The sequence below is a fragment of the Vanacampus margaritifer genome, chromosome 1 (genome assembly GCF_051991255.1).
Source record: "Vanacampus margaritifer isolate UIUO_Vmar chromosome 1, RoL_Vmar_1.0, whole genome shotgun sequence".
NCBI classification, from domain to species: Eukaryota; Metazoa; Chordata; class Actinopteri; order Syngnathiformes; family Syngnathidae; genus Vanacampus; species Vanacampus margaritifer.
The window spans coordinates 48,601,297-48,624,731 of NC_135432.1; the positions used below are offsets into that span (position 1 = coordinate 48,601,297).

At 40.6% G+C, this 23,435-nt stretch overlaps 1 protein-coding gene across 6 annotated transcripts in view; it reads left to right on the forward strand.

Annotated features, from left to right (window-relative positions):
* Positions 1–23,435, forward strand: part of syt14a (synaptotagmin XIVa) — a 69,968-nt gene that overhangs the window by 24,257 nt on the left and 22,276 nt on the right. For 3 of the 6 annotated variants that reach the window (XM_077568327.1, XM_077568413.1, XM_077568238.1), the window contains 6 exons: positions 2,863–3,090; positions 3,693–3,845; positions 6,930–7,160; positions 15,761–16,032; positions 16,129–16,578; positions 17,341–17,530. In XM_077568327.1, the coding sequence (XP_077424453.1) occupies positions 2,904–3,090; positions 3,693–3,845; positions 6,930–7,160; positions 15,761–16,032; positions 16,129–16,578; positions 17,341–17,530 (1,483 nt within the window). In that variant the 5' untranslated portion in view covers positions 2,863–2,903. Of the gene's footprint in view, positions 1–2,862; positions 3,091–3,692; positions 3,846–6,929; positions 7,161–15,760; positions 16,033–16,128; positions 16,579–17,340; positions 17,531–20,717 lie in introns of those variants that run through there. The other 3 variants (XM_077568501.1, XM_077568586.1, XR_013294519.1) reach the window with 2 other exon arrangements.

Below are 23,435 nucleotides of genomic sequence, written 5' to 3' on the forward strand. Positions count from 1 at the left end.
AGCTGTTGGCCCTGACTTGCTGTGTGCGCTGTGTCAGGAAGGAGTGATACCACCTCGAGATGTACTGGTTCACATTCATCTCCTTCAGTTTACCCAAAAGCATGTGTGGCTGCATTGTGTTGAACGCTGAGCTAAAGTCAATGAACAACACACGTGCATAAGCTTTAGGGGCATCCAGATGTTTGCTGACCAGATGTGTGATGCTGTTGATAGCATCGTCAGTGCCGCGACCCCGCTTGTAGGCAAACTGAAGGGAGTCTAAGTGTGCATCCACCTCCCCCCTGAGCCGAGTCACCATCAGCCTCTCGAAACACTTCATAACAATGGAAGTTAGAGCCACAGGCCTGAAGTCATTATTGACCACAGGACATTGTTTTTTAGGAACCGGGCTGATTACTGATTTTTTCCAGAGACTGGGAATGGAGTGTGAGTCCACAGATCTCTGGAAGATGGGCTGCCATGCCGCTGTGAGCTCCTCTGCACAGGATTTTAGCAGAAGGGCAGATATCCCATCTGGTCCTGAGGCCTTCTTTGTGCAGACAGACCTAAAAGCAGATTGGACATCATGGGGATGAATGACCAGCCTTGAGTCCTGCTCATTCACTGAAATGGACCTCAGGACCTCCCCACATTCAGAGGAGAAGTCCTGGGTTTCGAATCTTAAATAAAAGTCATTCAGCTCCCTTGCCTTCTGGAGGTCATTTAGAGTGCTGAGACCTTTTTGAGCAGGAGTCAAGTTGGTGATCCTCCTCATGGTGTCCCACATTTTCTTAGAGTTGTTAGCAGCAAAGTGTTTTTCTATAGTCTCTTTGTGCTTCCTTTTTGCTTCTTTAAGCATGTTTTTGAGTTCTTTTTGAACCAGTTTGAGCTGGGCTCTGTCCTGGTTCTTAAATGCCCTTTTTTTGCGGTTAATACAGTCTTTAACCTCCTTAGTAATGTACGGTTTGTTGTTGGGGTAAACAGTTATTTCCTTTGTTGGTATGATGTTGTCCACACAGAATTTAATGTAGTCAGTTACAGTCACAGCAGCAGTATCCATATCCAGCCCATCAAAGGTATTCCACTCTGTGCATAGGAAACATCCTTTAAGGGTCTCAATGCTGTCATGAGACCAGATTTTAACAGTCTTTCTTTGTGGTTTGCTGCGTTTGAGAGCTGTTTTGTAGGTGGGGATGAGGTGAATTGTGTTGTGGTCAGAGTTGGAGAGGGGGGGGGGCTCTACTCACATATGCGTTCTTCACGTTCCCAAAGCATTTGTCCAGGACTCTGTCTCCCCTTGTTCCACATTTTACATACTGATGAAAACCGGGGAGAGACAGCTCCAATTTGCAGTGGTTGAGGTCCCCTAAGATGAAAACTGGGGCCTGCGTGCACCGTCGCAGTTGTTGTTGAACGCAGTCGGAGATGAAGGCGGCGGCACTGGCGGCGTACCCGCTGGCCGGAACGTACACGGCGCAGAGGAAAATGTTTCCAAACTCCCTCGGCAGGTAGCCCGGCCTCAGACTTAGGCAGAGGAGCTCCACGTCGGGGGTGCAGGTGATCTGCCGCACCGCGTAATTCCGACACCAGTTGTCGTTAATGTAAATGCAGGGCGCAGGCGTCACGGTGCTCGCAGCAGGCTGAGGTGAGGCTCCTCAGCTCATCCAGCTTGCTCTTTAAGGACCTCACGTAGCCGAGCAGCAAGGACGGCAGCGCTGGTCTGCATCCTCTCCTCCGGAGCCTTTGGCGTGCTCCACCTCCTTGTCCTCTTCTCCGGCGGCGTATTCCCCGGTCTGCTCGCCGAATCTCCTCCGGCAGGTCGGGGGGTGTTGTGTCGCCTGTTGAACGGAGGGCCCAGAGCGCGTCTCTGATGTATGACAACAAAGCCAAAGCCATGTCATTCCTTTGATCTTGTTAGATTGTTAGATTAGGCTCCAATCGGAGCCCCAACGTGTGCTGTAACTAGGAGTCGCGGACAGATTGAGCAAGTGGCTCATCATTTAAAAAGTTAAAAATTAAAAGTTAAATAAGGAAAAGTTGGAAGAACTGCAGCTTTTCCACGGAGCCCGTGTCGCAGACGTGCTGCGCCAACGTGACCGGGAGTGGAAGAGTCTATGCTGTCTGGCTACACTCTCAACTACCACTACTTTGCAGTCGCTGATCTCCTTCAGATTACACCGTCTACACAAGATGTAGTCTACCTGTGTACTCCTACCTCCACTCTTGTAGGTCACCCTATGTTCCTGCTTCTTCTGGAAGAAAGTATTCACGACAGCCATTTCCATTCTTTTTGCAAAGTCAACCACCATCTGTCCTTCTGCGTTCCTCTCCTGGATACCAAACTTGCCCATCACCTCCTCATCACCTCTGTTTCCTGCACCAACGTGTCCATTGAAGTCTGCACCAATGATAACTCTCACTTCTAGGGATGCTCTGCATCATTTCTTTAAGGTCCAACCAAAAGTTTTCCTTCTCCTCCAGCTCACATCCTACCTGTAGCGCATAACCACTAACAACATTGATCATCACACTTTCAATTCCTAGCTTCAGACCCATCACTCTATCTGACACCCTTTTTACCTCCAGGACGTTCGTAACAAACTCCTCCTTCACGTTAACTCCTACGCCATTTCTCTTCCTATCTACACCATGATAGAATAACTTGAACCCTGCTCCTAAACTTCTAGCTTTGCTCCCTTTCCCTGGTCTACTGAACACACAATATGTCCACCTTCCTCCTCTGCATCATTTCAACCAGCTCTCTACCTTTTCCTGTCATAGTTTCAACATTCAAAGTCCCTACTCTTAGTCCTAAACTCTTGGTGTTCCTCTTCTCTTTCCTCCTACGAACACACCTTCCTCCTTTCCCTATTCGACCAACAGTAGTCCAGTTTCCACCGGCACGCTGTAGGTCAACAGCACCGATGGCGGTTGTTGTTGACCCGGGCCTCGACCGATCCGGTATGGAAGTCATATATTTCATTCGCATGTTTGATTTGGCCAAAGTTTTTACGTTGGATGCCCTTCCTGACACACGCCTCTGTATTTATCCGAGCTTGAGACCGACACAAGAAGACACTGGCTTGTGCCCCCTTGCGGCTACATTGAATGGTGATGCACATTTAAATTTGTATCTGACTGGTCAAATTCAGATTGAAGCATATAATTCCATATGAAATTATTGCATGTCTTTGCGATATGCATATTGCATGAGCCAATATGGCAATATCGAAATGTTCTCGGTACATTGTGCATTTTATTTCATGAAACATGACTGGGGATGCATGATAAACAATAAAGTCTTGGCCATGTTCGCTGTGTAGTCTAGGCTGACTTGACAATCTCTAATTTGTGAGGCTATATACGCAGACACGTATCATTATCATCATCATCATCATCATCATCATCATCATCATTGCTACCCCTCAGTGAGTCATTGTGTCACTCTAGCTCTGCCCCTGATTTTATGTAATCCTTTGTTTTTTTTACTCTTCACATGCAGGGAAGGCTGTCTCCACTGAGCACATATCCCGGCCGGATATGGACATTTTAGTCGTTGTCCTGTGGCTTTATTGTGTTGTTTTGTGTCCCATTTAACATTTTTAATTTTAAATACAATTTGTCCGGTCCCTATTATCCTCGAATTGTTATTGTCATTCGAAATTGGCAATTTGATTCCACAAATTCAATCAATGTTTTTCTCTGTTTCTCAGTCTCTCCGGAGGTCCTTGGATTTTTGACAGCCATCGGGCTCTTCATTATCCTCATGACTCTTCTCTTTTGGTACCTCAACAACAAGTTGACACTAGAGAATGCAGGGAGCCTTCAGTGCCTTGATGACTTCAGGAAAAACATAGAATTGCAAGGTGAACCACCATTACCAGATGTATTGCTTTGAAACTTTTTCTGTAATTACTGTACTTTCAAATCACCATCTGCCTCTTAGCTAGTACAGCATGTAATGTAATAAATTGCCTCCATGTGAAAAGTACTTAGAGAATAGCGCTACTAGGTATCGGTATCGGGCCGGCCTTGTTCAAAGGTATCGAGAACTCACAAAGGCTGCCGATAGCAGTCACTGATATTAGTCACTGGCGCCCTCTTGTGGCTGTTAAACCATCATGAAGTAAGTGGCATCCATAGTTGACAGAACATTTTTCTATTCTAAGTGAATGCATCCATGTCTATCCTCTCAAATACCCAATACGATTGTGTATGATTTTAAGGCTTATATTAATGCTTTAGTGTGCATTATTAGTGTGTTGCTACTAAAATTGATACATTTGCTAACTGAATTTAGGTGGACCGATGTTTTTCTCCAATACAGGAGTTCATATTTACTTAACACATTCACCTGCTATCATCAACTGAGAAAAAGTGAATGTTGTTATTCAGTGCATTGATAAGGACTATTTTTCCCTTGTTAAATGCAGTACAGTCAACATAGCGCTTTTACTTACTCATGTGGATCATAAAGAGTCTCTATCTTCAATCCATTTTATATTGTTTTTCTCAATTTAAATATATTTAAAAAGATCAATATTTATCAATATCATCTTATATTTTCCAGCTTTATAGTCATGCTAAACAATTTGTAATATTTTGCACTTCAATTTATTTGGAACAAAGACTAAAAGTCAGCGAGTTGTCACTTGTATTGCATTTTTGCAAATTTATTGCAAAGGAATCCTAAATCAGGGTGAGTTGTTTGCATTTTAGATTTTATTTTTTTTAATTAAATTCTGTATTGCAGACATATTGTATGCTCCACGATCCTACCTAAATTGCGGTTTATGTACTTTGTAAAAACGACTGAATTTTGAGATTTTTTTCCAGTCTTTGGTTAAGCGTCAGGACTGTAGCCATTCTAAAACTGTGCTGCTCTTGCTGGAAAAACATGAAACAGCATTTAACTTTTACTGGGAACATTCAGAGTTATATCACATCCTTAACTTACTAATTCTTGATAAAATATTAATACTGCATAAATATCCACCAGTCACCTTACCCATTCTGTACGTTGTTCCATTCAGAATTACTATATGTCTTCAATGAATTGTTCTTTCTCCTCCTCAATTCATTCATCCATCTTCCAAACCGCTTATCCTCACCAGGTCTTGGGCGTGCCTCAGCCTGAACTGGTCGCCAGCCAGTCGCGTTTTCATTAATTAATACTCAAATCAATAACAGCAAATCCACTATTCACAAGCGATTGGGACTGAGCTGAACTCCGCGAGTAACTGACACCACAAAAATATTTGTAATTGCCTGTAAATTAAGGTAACCTACTGTATATTACTGACAAAGCACAAAAACAGCAAACGCACAACTTCTCTGGAAAGTGCTCAAATAGGTGAATTTGTGAAAATTGCCGTTCACTGTACTAAATTTCAGTCATTTTAACACAGTCTCACAAAATATGCTGCTTCCTTCAGTTATGAAGTTTCATCACAAACGTTTCTCAGCAGCATGTTAAACTCAACTCCTCAAATAGTTGCTCAGGCATCAGTTACAGTTCTCACACACACACACACATATATATATATATATATATATATATATATATATATATATATATATATATATATATAGTTGTTAACACACTAAAATTCAATTTTTTACACAATTCTTTACACTTAACTTATTCAGCCATTTTCACTGAAGCAACCCCCTTTGCTCCCGGCTGTTTTACTGGATTTTGACTGATTTTGCAAGGCCTACAGAATATTGTGTTCTATTGCTATAAAATTATGAAACTTACCAAAAGAAAGATTAGAGTCTCTTCTTTCATTAGAAAAAAAGGATAGTTGTATCTGTTTCCGGTTTGCAGCAAATAGCATTAGAAAATAGTTTCATCATTATTCACAAACCCGTTGAAAACACTGGAGAAAAGAGCTTGTTGCCAAATGGCCCTGGTTGATCTCTTATACTCTGTTGCCACCTGCTGCCCATTTTTGTAATAACTACCATTACTTTAAGCGACCTCTTCAGGTCAGAGGCTGCATCAAAGCCTTCTGTATGCCCTAGCATAAAACAAAAAAAACAAAAAACGTATAAATACGTTTTAGGACCATGACAATATTTAAAATAGAATGCTTTTATCTGTTTTGGGGAGCAAAAGAGTTAATAAAAAATATTTAATGCAGTAATCTTTATTTGTCTACAAATTTGTATTTGTATATATTTAACAGTCGTAAGAAAAACTATTTTGTTCTGATTGTTATTGCTTATTTATTTGGATAATGGATGAATGGATGATATGTTACTGTAACCGAGTGTGGTAAGAAATAAATATTTTTAGTCTGCAGCATCAGCGGTGTGAACTCTGCAGTGCGTAGTAAATTTACAGTAGTTGTGTAATTTCTCTGTATACCTCAAAGTAATCATGAAGGACGTTGTGGGTTTGTCAATATCTATTTGTCATCTAAATTATCCCTAACATAAAAATGTTCTTTTTTTTTTACAAATGTGTTTTGTATTGATCAGTCACAGTAGTGTGTATTTGACTGCAATAATGTCTGATCAATTGAAGACCGTGTTCGTGAGATGAAAACAAAAGAATGTGTATATGTTTTTAAAATAAGTGTCTATGTTTTGACTTAAGTGTGTCATTTTGCAAACAATCTAGGAGTAATGCAAATTGTTGTGTTTGGATAATTGTGAGAATATTTTTTAAAAAGGAGCCTTGTTTTCAAAATTATGGGTAAACAATTGCAAAAAAACATTTAAAAAAAGGATTTAAAACACAATATTCAATTATTAATATTTACAATTGTGATTTAAAAAGGATTTTTCCTTAGACCTCTGAGACAAGCACATATTGAAGCACAGACTAGGGGTACAAAAATAAATATTAAAGGTCCCAACAAGTACATGTCAAAACAAAATAGGTATCTCACACTTGAATTTGCTTGGAATTGATTTGTTTCTGCCATTTTTTCTCACAACAGAGAATGTTTACACTGATGGCGACCAGCATGCCTCATCGTCATCGGACAGCGAGGACGAATTGATGGGCCAGTATCAAGAAGCAGTCAGCCGGGCCCAAGGTCTCAGGGGACGTGCCAAGGTGTCTTCTAATGTCAAACATGCGGGTCGCTTTAGGTGGGAAAACCGACAGAAGTACAGTCCCCTGACGGCTGATTATGATGGCTACAGCAGTGATGCCTCCGTTGATATCGGTAGGTTTACTTAAAAATCCAATCTGGACCACTACATCAGTTTCACTAATACATCATAGAACATTTCCTTTATGCTGATAGATTCTTTTCTCTACATTAAACTTGCAAACAAAGTTCAGCCACAATGTACACACCCAGATATATACACAGATTTAGAGAGGTGATCAAAGTGGAGCTCCCGTTCAGCACACTCTCCATGGGAGGGTTATGAAACAGTCAACTGTCTGCATATTTTTCTTTTCTTTTAATATGCTTCATTCAAGGTGCTGGAAAAAATCAGCATGGACTTAGCCACAGGAGAACCAGTTCTAGACTATTTGGATCAGTCTTTTTGTTCTCTGCATTCATCTTGTCACTTGGCTAGAAGTGTGTGGTCACTTTAAAAGATGAAAAAGTTCCAAGTACCCTCTAACTAATCATGATCAGAAATCAGGGCGCAGTGTTACAATTTTGGGTCATTGTAGTTGCACTGCATGCTTCAGCCGATTACAGCTTTCAGAGAGAGAGGCTGAAAAGTTGACTATTCATTCTTAATCAGCACTGGATAAAAATTTTAATTAACAACTTGTTTTTTTTCTCTATTAAGATATTTATTAGCGATAGACCGATCTGTTTTTTTTTCAGGGCTGATACCGATGGCAATTATTAGTAGTCAAGGAGGCTGATAACCGATATTTGAAGCCAATATTCATCTTCAGTAAAATGGGGGTAAAAAAATATTAGCGTCAAAAATTGTTTTAAATACAAATGCTGATCTCGACTTTGTTGTAATGTCTTAAAAGTGTTAATGCTTATTGAACAATTTTTCAGACTTTTCAAAATATAGAAGTTTTTTGTATTTTTTATTTTCAATATACAATAATGCAAACAATGACAATGTACTTTATCAATATGTCTTAAAAAGTTAAATAGACACTTAAAGAAGTAAATATCATAGCTCTGTTTTTTCCTAAATAATAAAAAAAAAGAATAAATCTTAAGCATTCAAATTTCTTTGTTTTAATGTTGAACAAAAACAAAAGGTTCAAAGGGTTCCCAGGGTCAGCAGCATTTCTTATAACATTAAAGGATCTTTGTGCAGTTTGTCACTTTTTTACTCAAAGCGTAACTGCAACATCTGTGTCAGGCTCGTTCGTTGTGTGCGTGCAAATATGTGCATGATCTTAAAACATCAGCCACAATTGACATGTCATGAGTGTCTTCTTTCAGACAAACTAACTTTTATTTGGCTAAGGTGTCATTTAGTACCTTTATTTTCACTTTAAGCGAGGACAAGTCGGACGAACTCGCCTATCTCTTCCATATTAAATTCAGGCGCCTTTCGCTCTTCATTTCTGATAAATCATAAGTTTTCAACCTGCTCTCATTTGGTCATTTTTCATCCGATTAAAAAAATGAGAACATGCTCGTGTTCCCCAAACCCTTGCCGTTCTAACGAGCCATTTCTTGAATCTGTATCTTGAACCGTTAAGTCGTGAGAGGCTTTTGTTCAAAGGGTGCGTCTCTCATACAATCTCAATGGAATGTGGGGCGCGTGATGGCTCCAAGTCAAAAATGGGTGTGCGTTCTTAAAGCGACAGTGAGATATTTTTAGTTTCTGTTAATTATGGTTAACTTCCACATTTCTTGACCGATTTTTGTCGTTTGAATTTTAAACTGTTCAGCTCATTTACAAAGTCAAATGTGTGTGCGTGAAAGTGCATTTTTCTTAAAGGGACAGTGAGATATTTTTAGTTGATGTTGATTATGGTTAACTTCCACATTTCTTGAGCGATTCCAGTCGTTTAAATTTTAAACTGTTCAGCTCATTTACAAGAGTCAGCAGTCCCATTCAAAATTTCAGCGGGAATTTTTCTAGTTTAATTTATGATCTTCTTGGACAGTTCTCACCTTCCCTTCCTCTGGCCATTATTTAGTATGGTATACGTACACCATGCCATCAAATAGCACAGTGTTCATGTTTACATGCAGCACTAACCCTTTCAAAACCGGAACATGACCAATATTTCAGTTGCGCAAGACGATCTAAACATATATGCTCATATTCCTTTTTTAACTCATTAACTCATTTGCTCCCAAAAATGTATAAATATGTTCTATTTTTATGTCCCAAAGACATATTTATACGTTATGTTTTGTTTTATGCTAGAGCATACAGAAGGCTTTGATGCAGCCTCTGAACTGCAGCGAAAGGGTGAAGCAATGGTAGTAATTATAAAAACGACCAGCACGTAGCAGCAGAGTATAAGAGATCAACCGGGCCGTGTTGCAAACAAGCTCATTTACCCACAGTTCTAAACTGATTTCTGAATAATGATGAAAATTAGCTACAGTATATTCTAATGCTAATTGCTGCAAAACGGAAACAGATAGAAATGTACTTTTTTACCTGATGAAAGAAGAGACACTAATCTTTCTTTTGGTAGGTTCCATGGTAGGTTTTTAGCAACAGAACACAATATTCTGTGGGCCTTGCAAAATCTGTCAAAATCCAGTAAAACAGCCAATAACGAAGGGGGTCGCTTCAGTGAAAATGACAGGGACTAAATGAGTTAAAAGCTTGAATAAGACACCTGGGTTACTCCTTTAATAACCCGGATATTTGGTAACATAAAATTATCTCGGAATATCCCCATTGAAAGGAATATTCATTTGTGTTCTGATCAATCCACGGGAATTGTGGTCTTTTAAGTACATGAATTACTGGTATTTGTATGTGGTGTCTGGCGCGCAGTCCACCGGAAATATACCAGCAGAGGTGAACAAATAGGAAGAAGTGGAGAAAATGACCTCTATTTGTGTCATGACATTGACCGTGTGTCGTGGCATTGATGGGGATATCCCAATTGATTACAATTACCATGTGTAACTGTCTGGTCACGCATGTAAGCGTGTTATTCCAAATGTTTCAAAAACCTTAAGTTTGACCCAAACTTGAATATTGACACATAAACATAGCCAGTGACTACTTGTCAGCCTTTCAATAGGCCAACTGACTGATTACAGGTTTGTAGACACCTGCGATTTCCCAATGGTCAAATTATTTTCAATATTTTTTATACCATCATTTTTGTCTGGGCCTGTTTTATGAGTTTGTTTTTCAAAATAATTCTGCTGAACAACAATTCAGACAAAGTTTCTGATTTTCCTTGGTTACTTTTCATAAAAATGTTGTTTGTTTGTTTATATTACTTATATCAGATTCAAATTATTTGCCTGGCTTCTTTGGGGTTCTTTTTTCATTAACATAGGGGTACCAATAATTTTGCCCACCTGTGTATTATTGCATACTGTTTAAAAAAAAAAAGGCTGTCCTGTTCTGGATTCTGGAATGGTAATTCAGTTAGAAATAATATGCTTTCGATGACACTGTTATGTCACAAATCAAAAAAGAAATATCTTCCTGCATTCTAAATCACTGCGTCATGTCGGAACTAGCTTCCTGTTATATAAGAAAGTGGGTTTTAAGACTGAATGTCTAGGGCAATCTATTTAAAGCATTGTTAAAATATGCTGCGGAATGATGAATGGTTTATGCCATGTCTTGGTTCCATTGGTAACAAAGCATCACACATTATAAATCGTACTGAGAAAACTAGTTAACCAAGATACAAGATGGTAATATGATATTTTGTTGCGATATTTTCTATATTATCTAAATGAGATACATGACCAATGACACCGATATGGTAATGACACGTTTTTAGTTGTTTCACGCCTGCTTAAGTTATTGCAGATTCATCACAATACTCACATGTTTTTTCCTCACTAAGTTATTTCACTCTGATTAGAGATGTGTCTCATCTGATCTCCAATTTCCAATTTAATCTGCAGTGATTCCTTGTATTGTTACCAGAAGAGCTAATCAGTGATCCTTTGCTAAATGACAAGTAATTACTGATTAGTGGTCCATTAAAAGGGACACAATGCTTCCCATAAAAATCAGTTGGTTACTCATAAAATTTTGTACATCTGGTGCATAAGGGGGCTGATTTAGTGAGAGCCTTCACTCGACAAGCTGTTGGCGAGTGCGCCTCCTGCCCCCGCTGGGTTGCTGTTGGCGGGTGCGCCTCCTGCCTCCGCCTGGTTGATCTCGCTTTGGTTGCTCCTCTTAACTCACTCCACTAGTTTTGCACAATACTCTTTCTAAATAGACACATAGGGCACATAACACCCTCTTGGGGGGGGGATTTGGGTGGAGACACCGTCTTCGCCCTGCAATTCCCCTCCAATTTTAATTTACCCCACATCTAGGATGGGCGAGTGAGTGGGGTGGGTAGCCATCGGTTGGGGCAGACCACATTATTGAGCAGTGCTGTCCCCCTTCTGTATCCCCGCCGCGCCGCCACCCCCCCTATTTATTTTTAATGCACCACATACACTCACCAACACATTTCTGGGAAGCAGGGGGATCGGAGCGGGGGGGATATCATTTCCCTCTGCTCCATCTCACCTGCTCCCAATTTTAATGCACCACACACACACACTTGTATATACACTGGGTGGGGTCACATCCACGGTGTCGGGGTAGAGTTCGCCAGTCAGCGAACTGGCGAAATGAGTAACAGGGTTAGTTCTTACTAGGCACTCTGCCGTGACGACCGGGACCTTTCCCCGCCATTCCCAGTGTTCCGCCCCACCATGCGGCTGGAGCTGGGGTGGTGCTGGGTGCCCTCGCTATTCCACTGTCTCTCTCTGGCACCGATTCTGGGTACGAGGGGAGGGGGAGGTCTATCCCTCATCAACCACCAGAGGCGGTGCTTAACAGCATAAAAAGGGAAATTTGTATTTTCACAAGCAATCCTCAGATGATCAATGCAACTTGTACATGGACTTAACCTGGACATCATTATTTTTACACACAACCTACCTATAGTTACGGTTTGTTGAAAAAAAAAAAAAACTTTACATATAACTATACATTCAGCTGCTGGTGACACAAACACAAACGACATCGATTAATGTCCTATAATTTGACATGAACTGCGCCACACAATGCATTTGGGGAACAATATATATGCAAATCAGGTAGATATAACATGCCCGGATCTCATACGGCCAAAGTGTTGTTGCGGCCATTTGCATTTGTGTTTTTGGAACAATATACAGTATTAACAGTTGAGCCCCGCAATTTAGGGCTGGCCTGCAAATAGTGAAAATCTGTGTATAACTAACGGCAATTGTTTTTACGTTATATACCATGATTTTACCTTTTTGGCCAACTTGGTTATATATTTTCTTCCATGTGGCCCCTGAGCTAATATGAGTTTGACACACCTGGCCTAAATTAATATTTTGAACAAAAATATTTTTGGGTCAATTCATGGAGTTCACGTCGAGTCTCATGAATGCTGAAGTCATGTTGATTCTTTCAAAAAAATTTGCCAAGCAAGTCGTAAGTCAAAAAGTACCGGTAAGTGACTCTTGTCGACTTGAGTCCAAGTCATGTGACTTGAATAGTACATTGATTTCTCTGTGCCATTTTTACATTGTTTTATTATTCTATGGGGGAAAAAGCTATACTGTGTGGCGTACGATTGAGCCAATAAGTCTGGGAGAAACGCTAATGCACCTAAAAATCTGATTTATAATTTTTTCTTATAAGGTATATCTCGGAGTGCTACTCAAAGATTCATCTGCATCATGTTGTCAGAACCATCAACAAAAGTAAATCATAAAACAATTCACTTCAAAAATATAAACCTAACCTCTGTGAATCATGTTTCACAATACTGAGATAAGTCTGAATGATGGTCAATGCAAATAGTGAAGTTCTTTCTTTTAGAGCTTTCATTACTCCATGCAGGGATCCTGGTGTAATGCACTGATAAGTGTTTTCAGTAGAAAAAAATAACAGAAGATGGCTGCCTTCAGGCTTTAGCCGCAAGGCACCAATTGTTAGTCCATTTGTATATACACACACGCTTCTGTTGTGCACTCGAATGATCACACTTTTCAGGTTCAACAGAAATCAACTCAGAACACAGATTATGATTTAGAACATGTTAAACCTACTTATTGTAAAAACAACTTTGTCGGCGCAGAGCAAAAGTCTGGGAGCTGATTACCTATAGTTCCCAATTGCTCAACATTCCCTGCACCGCCGAGGGGGAAATCAAGAGAAAAAAAACAGGGATGAGCCAACTGACAGAAAAACAAAAGAAAAGTGTGGTTCATGCTACATCTGCAACATTTGGGTAAATACATGTCACAAGAGCTAACAGAATTTTGATTGTTTGGAGCTCAGTGTGGAACTATGCATTTTTGTTTATACACAATAATACGTCTTCTTCTTAATCTTATTTAATTTGCAGACCTGGGCACTTCCGTTAATCGTCAATTCCGGTCGTAAATGATGCCCACCTTTTGCGTGTGCGTCTGCATATTCGGCGACTGCTTTATGGCACAAAGGCTCGCAAAAATACATAGAATGAGATGGACCGTATGTACTCACCCCGATCAAGAGACGTAAACGTCCTTCAGTCGATACTCAGTCTGTGTATTTTTCCGAGGCCTTGCATCATTGTGCACTTGCCACAAGGTGGGCATCATCATAGACGGAACGTGCCAATTAACGGAAGTGCCCAGCTCTGTTAATTTGACCCTGTAATGTGGGGGAAGAAAAAATATGTGTTTTAAATTTGACACACCACAGTGAAAAATCTGCCAAATTTGATTGAAGTGAAAGAAAAGTCAAATTTGGTATAAAAATAAGGCTTCAATTTCTTTTTTAAATAGAGCACAGCTGGATAGCGAGCTCTTGGTGGCTCTGGCTGTGCACAACCCAAAGAGGCAATCTGGGGCCCCCTTTCTATTTGCCACTGGTGAGTGTCAAGCTGTGGTGAGCATACTCATTGCCTCGATGATGACGAGGGAAGAGCCTCAGGCCTGGCAGTGGTGGTCGGCTGGTTCCTCCCGTATCAGAAGGAGTGTCAACTTCTAACTAAAAATTATGGGGTACATGTACATGCTTTAGCTCTACAGCCAAGAATACCTAGAAAGCAAAAACAAGCCCATAGGAAGTGGATGAATATTTGTGAAGGAAGGAGGGCTTAGAAGAGAAGTGGAATTGTAACCATTCCAATTAGCAGGGAGCAGGAAATAGTGATGCCTTTACACAGCAGCTTCCATCAAATCAACCGCCCCCGGCTCAGCAGGGGGAAAGAAAACGTTCAAAATGGGTTTGCTTCTTTTATCAAGCCCTCCATGACACTTAGTTAAAACGCCGTTGCCTCCATCGTGCCGCTGTTATGTGCCACTTTGAGGTGAAGTCTCACTGTCTGACATGAGACTGAAAGTTCCAAGAATTTGCGAGAGCTAGAAACAATAATTTAGAGTTGGCTGGCTTTTTCTAAAAGTTAGGAAACAGATAAGGACGGGGGGGTTGTGTTTCCTGAGCTATGTTTTGTCCCTATAGGAGCATTTATGTCAGCTGTCCAAATTGTGCAAGTTCAAATTGGACAATAGTTTTGAGAATCCAGCTGACAGATCTGTTTGTCGTGAGTGTGATAAAGGCACTCAGTAAGTAATTTTTTCGTTGCCTTCTTTTTAATTGAAAGGTGACACATAGACACAATTGTTGCATGGGTTTTCTTCAGGTACTCTGGTTTTCTCCCACATTCCAAAAAACATGCATGGTAGGGTTAATGGTAGGGTTTGATAGTGAATGGTTGCCTAAATGTGCCCTGCGATTGGCTGGCAACCAGTTCAGGGTGTACCGTAGAATCTCGGCCAAAGTCAGCTGCGAAAGGCTCCAGCGCACCTGCGACCCTAATGAGGATAAGCGGTACAGAGAAGTGTTGCATGGCTAATAATATGTTCAATGACAGTGATTCAGAGGGCTTGATGCTCGCTGTTCACATATTTATGAATGAAATTCATTTACCGTATTTTCACGACTATAAGGCTCGCTTTAAAGTCTGAAATGTTCTCAAAAATCGACGGTGCGCCTAATAGTAAGGTGTGCCTTGTATGTGGACCAAGGTCCAAAATCTGACTGTGTGAGAGGACTTCCCGCACACATTGCTTATATACAAGAAAGGCGGACCTGACTGAGGACAGACATGAGAGCACGGAAGAGTCAACTTAGTGGCGAGTTCTCCATCCCTTCCTCTCCCTTAGATAGGTAACAAATAGAGTAGGCTAATATTTACACTAGGAAGAGAGTAAAATAAAGAATTGGAAAAAAATAAATACAAGTCACTCAAGGGTTGAGTAAGGAGCTATGCTCCTCCTACTGTTTACTTATCTCCAAGAGACCAAAGACATCATTTTTGGTCTCTTTCATTAGGAAGATTCCAGCTGACATGAGTGATATACTAACACACAGGAGGAGCTGCGTGACTCAGGGAGTAGATCGGCTGTCTCTCCAAGCTGAAGGGCATGAGTTTGTTCCTTCAGCCTTGAGTGACTTTTATTTTATTTCCCCCCAATTCTTTATTTTATTCTCTTCCAAGTGTAAATACTCTAAAACTGAGTCTATTTGGTCCCACTCTAAATAGAGTCAAATAATTTACTAATATATATAGAATAGAGCCAACATATATGTCGACATATAAGTCATGTTTGTCCGGGTCCTGTCTTCCTCCATACTCTAACAGCCAACTGTATCCAGAGGATGAGGAGGACACCCCCACTGGATGAACTCCAACCACCTCCATATCAGGATGAAAATGGATCTCCAAGGATGTCTTACACATTGTCAGACCTTGGTGACGCCAAATGTGATCTCTCACTGACCAGTGGTAGCCCCCACCTTTCCTTCCGCAAATGCGCCAGTGAGGGAAGTGATGGCCATGAGACAGAGAGTTATCTCAACAAGGGCTATGAGGAGGATGTGCCCAGCGACAGTACCGCTGTCCTCAGCCCAGAGGTAAATAATGTGCTTCCACAGAGACACATACATGAACATCAAATGAGGCGGTGCAGTAATTAATTATGTAAACACAACATATCTCTGTCCCTATAGGAGATGTCAGCCCGTGGTTCTGCTGCACAACTCCCTAAAGGCTACGAAACTGATCAGGTTGCAAAATACGGCACTCTTGACGTAATGTTTGACTATGATCCAGACGAGCAGCAGCTGGCGGTGACCATCATGGCGATAACAGACCTTCCCAGCCTAAAACACACTGGCAACATCTCCTGGCAAGTCCACCTGGTGCTGCTGCCCACAAAGAAGCAGAGGGCAAAGACGGGTATCCAAAGAGGCCCTTGCCCTCTCTTCACAGAGACCTTTCACTTTTGCCATATGGAGTCCGAGATGATCAGCAACTACGCCATCAGATTTCGACTTTACAGTATGCGGCGGATGAAGAAGGAGAAGGTGCTCGGGGAAAATGTGTTTTATCTCACCAAGCTCAACCTTCAGGGAAAAATGTCTATGCCCGTCATTCTAGACCCATGCTGCACGTACCCAGTAAGTAGGTTTAAAGCGGGTGTTTGTCAGCCTCTTTAAGGGGAAGTCAAGTTCTTTGGTACCCTCATGTGTATAAACATGGCATTCTGATTAATATTGCATTTGTGGAGTATGAATTATGCAGCAAAATCCACAGGTTTTTATTTGTCTGAGGGGGTGGCCTTTTTTCGCCTTTACTGTCAAATTACATCGGATTTCCTAGGGACTCGGGAAACAACCAAAAATGGCTCACCTTTTTTCTGGATTTGGTCATGTGGCATTCGTGTTAAGACTGCAAGCATATCTGATTCTAATCGGATTCCTCCTCATATTTCTAGGGCTGACTGTACACACTGTTTTTAGCAAGTGTCCAAATGGGATCTAGCCCTGTTCAGACTGAATCACATTATCGACTCGGTTATCGGCAGCTGTGTTGCTCTCCATATTCTACTTGCCAGTGTTTACAATTTTGCAACATAGGTATGAAATGTGATCAAAAACACAACACAATGTGTTTTAGGAAATTGAGTCGAAGCACTTGTACAGTGTTTGATTTGGCCAAAAGAGTGTCAGATTTGAAAAACTAGTTTAGCCCACTGAGATTTTGGTTCAGAGAATAAATAGGGTTTAGTGTTTTTGAAAATAAGCCAAGTGTCAATTTTGGGGATTTGAGTTAATATTAAGTTTCACTGTCCCTGTTGCTTCTGCAGAAAATATAAAGTGTACTGCATAATATGCAAATATTTATACCGTTAACAAATCTAAATGCCCTAAAACTTGCAGGGTGCTGAATCCCAAATCAGTCTCTCAGACATGACGTGCAGTGAAAGCGCCTCATCGTTCCCATCAGTCAGTCAAACTTCCACGCCAGAAATCCTGGTGGGCCTGGTATACAACGCCACAACAGGACATCTCTCTGTGGAGGTCATCAAAGGAATTCATTTCAAGAACCTGGCTACCAACAAGCCACCCAGTAAGTATTGGCAATGTTTTTCCTTTTTTACGCTTAAAGATCTGACATGGGTAACTCAAAAAGTATCATTCCTCTAAAAACCTCAGATTCAGGTTCAGACACTTACAATAACAGCGTCTCTGTCATTGTCAAGGATACCTAATGTAGTCTCATTTGTGATCCTGTACTTCCCTCATACACTCTAAAAACAGCTGAGTCAAAAGTAATCCAATTATGGATAAAAAATGGACCGATCCACTTTATGGGTCAATTTGACCCCACTTTCTGGGTTGTTTTATACAAAATGACCCAATTTTTGGACCCAAATAAAGGATCTGGCCAATATTTATGAGTTGTTTTACATTAAAAGACCCATTTCTTGATTCAAAGTTGGGTCAAATTGACCCAAGTAGCGCATCGGTCCATTTTTGACCCATAGTTGGGTTATTTTTGACCCAACTGTTTTTAGAGTGTATTGTTGTTGTATTCAGTTGTGTACAGTGCTTGTGCAAGCTTTAATGACACATTTCCTTCTGCTTGCAGTTTAAATTATTTGGGATATTTTCCAAATTAATTAAGTTTGCTGCTTATAAAACGTCTCGGTGGCTGGGCCTCGGGTTGGATGAGATCTACCTAAAGTTCCTCACGGCTGTTGTTGTGCTGGTTGACGCCTCTGCAATATTGCTACATCTAGGAAAGTGTCTCTGGATGGGCAGATTGTCAGGGTGCCGGACCTCTGAAGTGTCGGTCAGGGTAATGGAATTTCAGTTTCAGGAGAGGAAGTGTGTTTTTTGTCCTGGCTGTGGAGCAATTGACCAGCTTTACACCCTTGGCAGGGTTCTGGAAGGTGCATGGGAGTTCGCCAAACCAGGCTACATGTGCTTTGTGGACATGGAGAAGACGTTCAACTGCATCCCTCAGGAAGTCCTGTGGAGGGTGCTCTGGGTGTATGGAATACTGGACACCATAATACGATGGGCTGTTCAATACCTTTGCGACGGGTGTCAGAGTTTGGTTGTCATTGCCGGGGGTAAGACGGATTCATCTCCAGTGAGGGTTGGATGGCAACCAGGCTGTCCTTTTTCACTCATTCTGTTCATTACTTTTAAAGATTATTACGCACAGCTAAGGTGTTAAGGGGGACCAGTTTATTGACTGCAGTATTTTATCATTCTATCTGCTTCACCAAGTTGCAATCTTCAACTCTATACAGCAAAATCACCAGTGTTAACACTGAGAGAGTTAAATCTAACACCAGAAATGTTTTTGTGTCAACACCAGTGAATGCAAATCTGACACTTTTCCTCCCTCAAAGCTCTTTACGTTTTGACTACTGATGACACGTCTTCAGGAACAACTGGGCATTCAGAATCTTGCTCAAGGATACTTTGACATTGTCACTCTGGCCTGGGATCAAACCCACACTCTGAGGGCCAGGAAACGACTACTCTACCACTGAGCTACGCTGTCCCAACAAGAGCAACTGAATGTATTGCTATTGAAATATTGACAACACGCCGGAAAATTGTTAAGTTTTTCCTTCACTAGAAATGTGGGCGTGGTCAATTTAACAATAAAGGCAGTGCTATTTGCATTTGGCTGTGTTGCTTAGGCATTGGCCATATGCAGATTATCAAGTTCTTATTGCTTTATCGAACTGTGACTTTCAACAATCTGCGCTGCCCCCATTATTAGCAGCTGAGTTCAAAGCAGTTAAAATCTACATCCATGGCTCTCTGTCACGAAAAGGGTGAATCACGTCCTCTTGTACGGGAACGAAGTCTGCCCCAGGTGTGTTCTTGTTCACAAGTGAGGGTTAGATGGAGTGTGATATTATCAGATGGCTCTAGGGCTGGGTGATATGGCTGAAAAGTGCATCATGATAAATGTATTACATATCAGTCAATTTTACCTAATAAAAATAAGAAAAAACATTTAAAGGGTTAAAGATAAACTACAATAAAACAATCTATTCAGAGAAAATCTAATAATAAAAAACAACTGGTAGAAAAACACATTTTCAAGGAATTTACACTGTTTTGTAGACATCATAATGTGCTTTGTTGTTGACATCCATGCTCCTCTGTCAGTGCCATAAATGCTTATTTGTAGAAGATGCTACCCCAAAGCAGTATCAATAATACAGCTACGTTAACCTTTATTCATCGTCCATATAATGCAGTGTAGAGAATTAATCTATTGGAGTGCATGCATTGCATTGCAGTTGACCAACCGTCTAAGGCCTACTTGATGATTTTACTTGTTTATTCCTGATTTCACAAATGTTATACCTGAATATGACTTCAGCGCGATGACACCGTTGCAAGCCGGTCAAAGACAGGGAACTCCTTGAATCTCTACACTCTCTGTCCATCCAGAAGTGTTTAATGGAGTTAGTTTTTGCGCAAACAAGTACAATCGTATTACAAGAGTTGCACTGAGGTAACGGGTCATTTATTTGAACAAAGTTAAGCCACACTACCGTTCAGTGTGCATACTCCACATGCATGACATGTGTGTGACAGACAAGCATTGGCAGCTCTGCTGCACACGAAACTTGCATTCGTGCTCAAGATTTCCTCTTGCGTGCTTGTAATTGTGGCACAAATCTAATAAAAAAATTTTTTTCTGGTGACCATTTTAGAGAACATTATTTCTATTGATATTGATCACGATTGAATTATAACCCAGCCCTAGATGAATCTGCGCCATGCCATAGTGATCGCTCTGACTGTTGTGATGGCACAATGGCGAGTGGTGTTTTGGGCAGGGACAAAAAGGACGAGATCATGACTACAAGCAGCCAAATGTGTCTCCTTCGTAAGGTGGCTGGACTCACCCTAAGAGATGAGGTGTGGAGCTCATCATCTAAGAGTAGAGTTGCTGTTTTTTGCTCTCCACATTGAGAGTGCCCACTGCAGTGATTCAACCCAGTGTAGCTGGTGAATGTGGCCAGACAGAGAAGTCTGATAGCAATCTGAGCACAGGATAGTATATGGACTAGCAAAACATTTGTTTGACTTCAAAACAGGTTTTATAGATATTTGAGGTACGTTTTCAGGCTGGTTTGATCCCTATATTGTCTAGTGAAGGCCTCCTGGTTGTTCCAAAGTCGAGGCTTATAACTAAAAGTGATAGAGGGTTTTTTTGTCAGAGCGCCTCGATTTTGGAATAACCTATCTCTGGATCAGGGACGTGCAAACTCTGTTGCATCTTTTAAGTCTCTTATTAAAACACACTTTTATAGATTGACTTTCAATTGTTGGTGTCTTCTCCCGTTGTTTCTGAATACAGACGCTCCCCAACTTACGAACGAGTTACGTTCCGAGCGATCGTTCGTAAGATGAATTTGTTCATAAGTTGCTTCAGTGCTATATTTTGTATTATAATTTATGTTTAAAGAGAATACGTACAGTACTGTACTACGTATGTTAGAGAGAGGGAGCGAGAGACACACACAGTATGTACATGTACGTAATAAGATAAATAAAATGAAGTTTAACTTACTTTTGGAAGATGTACTCGATGCTTAAGTATTTGATGGAGGAGGAGGAAGAGGAGGATTTTATATCATGAGAGGTTCTTCGTCGTCGCTGGAATGGGCTTCAAAAGTTACTTCCTCCTCCGTAACTTCAATGTAGGAAGAAGTTGAGGGTCGCGGAGAAGAAGATGAGGGTTGATGAGTATCTTCCTTGGAGGATTTACTAGAAACTGGCCGAAAGAAGCGATCTAACTACGATTGCACAGTTTTCTTCTTTTTTCATCATAAATGATGCGGAAGCACTGAATGGCATCATTCAATTGATTTGCAACCTTTGTGCAACGTTCAATATTTGGGTCTTGCTGCTCGAAGAGTGCGATGGCTTTATCTATGAGCGACAGGCGTTTCTTCTTCTTCCTCCTCCTCGACGCGTTGCTGAGCCTCCAATGCTGGGTGAGCTCTCACAGCGCCAAGCGTCGGTATTAGCGGCGGAAAGAAGCACTACAGTACTCGGAAAAAGGTGCGCAATAAAAAATCTAACTTACAGCATCTCTTTCCGAACATTTTTTGACATGCGCGCATGCGCGCAGACATGTTCGTATGTACCGTTGTTCGTAACTCGAATGTTCGTAAGTAGGGGAGCGTCTGTAATGTTTTTTCTTATTGTTTTATTTTTTTTATTTTAGTACTATTATTTGAAATAATTTTACAGAGTTTTTTTTATTTTGGGACTTATGTTTTAAATTGTTTTACACTGTCCCCCCTCTCCTGGTCTAAGTTGGGTTGTGGGATTCCTGTATTTTCTCAGGTTATCCTTGCCTTGGGTTTTCCCTCCTTCTTACGTGTGTGTGTGTGTGTGTGTGTGTGTGTGTGTGTGTGTGTGCGTGTGTGTGTGTGTGTGTGTGTGTGTGTGTGTGTGTGTGTGTTTGCCTTTGTGTATTATGAGGACATTTCACCTGAATACATGCCGTGCTGCGAGGACATTTTGAATTATGAGGACACAGCCCATGTCCTCATAATTATTTCAATGCAGAAGTGCTTCTAGGGCTGTAGAAGGCTTAAATCCAAAGTTTTAGCCAATGTCCTTGTAAAGCATAATTACGTGAATTTGTGTATTTTTGTGTATTTGATGGCGCCCCCTGTAGGAAGGTCCTTGTAATGCACCACTTCATGAATAATTCACACCAGTGTATATTTCACAGCATTTGATTGGCTGACCATCACCTGTCCTCACAATTACGCACGTCTCCATAATTCAGTTTTTTCTCAAAATGCTGTGTATTGTGAATGTTTGTCTGTAGACACAGAGCCTTTTTTTTTTTTTTTTTTTGCAGCCACCATTACCTAAGTAAATAATTAAATAATGAAATACCCTATGATATTTAATTATATATTTCAGTATTTAATTCTTTCAGTGGTTGTTTATTTAAAAATGTACAATGGTTAACAGCAGAGACAGAGAAACTGTCAGTGCCGTACATTAATTCATCATTTAACATCCCACCCTGCCTTTACAGTATAACATCTTTCTGTACACCAGTGGCCAAATGTTTTGAGAATGACATTGATTTTCTAAGAATCTGCAGTGCTGACTTATTATTGTTTTTTTATGATGGCAATTTGCATGTACATGTACTCCAGAATGTTATAGTGATTAGATGAATTGCAAAGTCCCTATTTGCCATGAAAATTAAAGTAATTTCCTTTAGTGACCTTACAAACTTTAAGTGAAGAAGGCTTCAGGGCACCCAAGAAAATCCAGCAAAAGCCAGGACTATCTCCCAAAGTTGATTCAGCTGCAGGGATAAGGACATCACCACCAGTGTAGAGCTTGCTCAGGAATGGCAGTAAGCAGGTATGAGTCCATCTACACTCATGGTGAGGGAGTAAGACTTTTGGAGGATGGCCTGGTGTGACCAGTGAAAAAGGGATTCCATAAACACAGACCAAAATAAGGAAAAAAGAGTTACAGTTATTTTCTCTGATTAACCCCCTTTCCAACTGTTTGGGGCATCCGGAAAAATGCTTGTCTGGAGAAGAAAAGATGAGCGCTACCATCAGTCCTGCTTCATGCCAACAGTAAAGCATCATGTGACCATTCATTTGCAGGGTTGCTTCTAAGCCAAGTTACTGGGCTCGCTCACAATTTTGCCAAAAAACACATGCGTCCATTACTAAAGTATAGTACCAAAACATCCTCGGACAGCAACTGTGTGACAGCAGCAAGGTTATTTTATTTACTAAAGCAAAAAAATACTTTCGTTAATGAAAAAAAATAATAATAACTTTTTAAAAAAGCAAACTGAAATCACATTAAACGATTACAAAATTATCTATAATTCTAGCAATAATATCCTTTGTTTTCGTCTGTGGTAATTAATTTAGTATATGAGCCTTTCGGGTTAATTTTAAATGTGATCTATTTTTTTTTTAATTGACACTGTA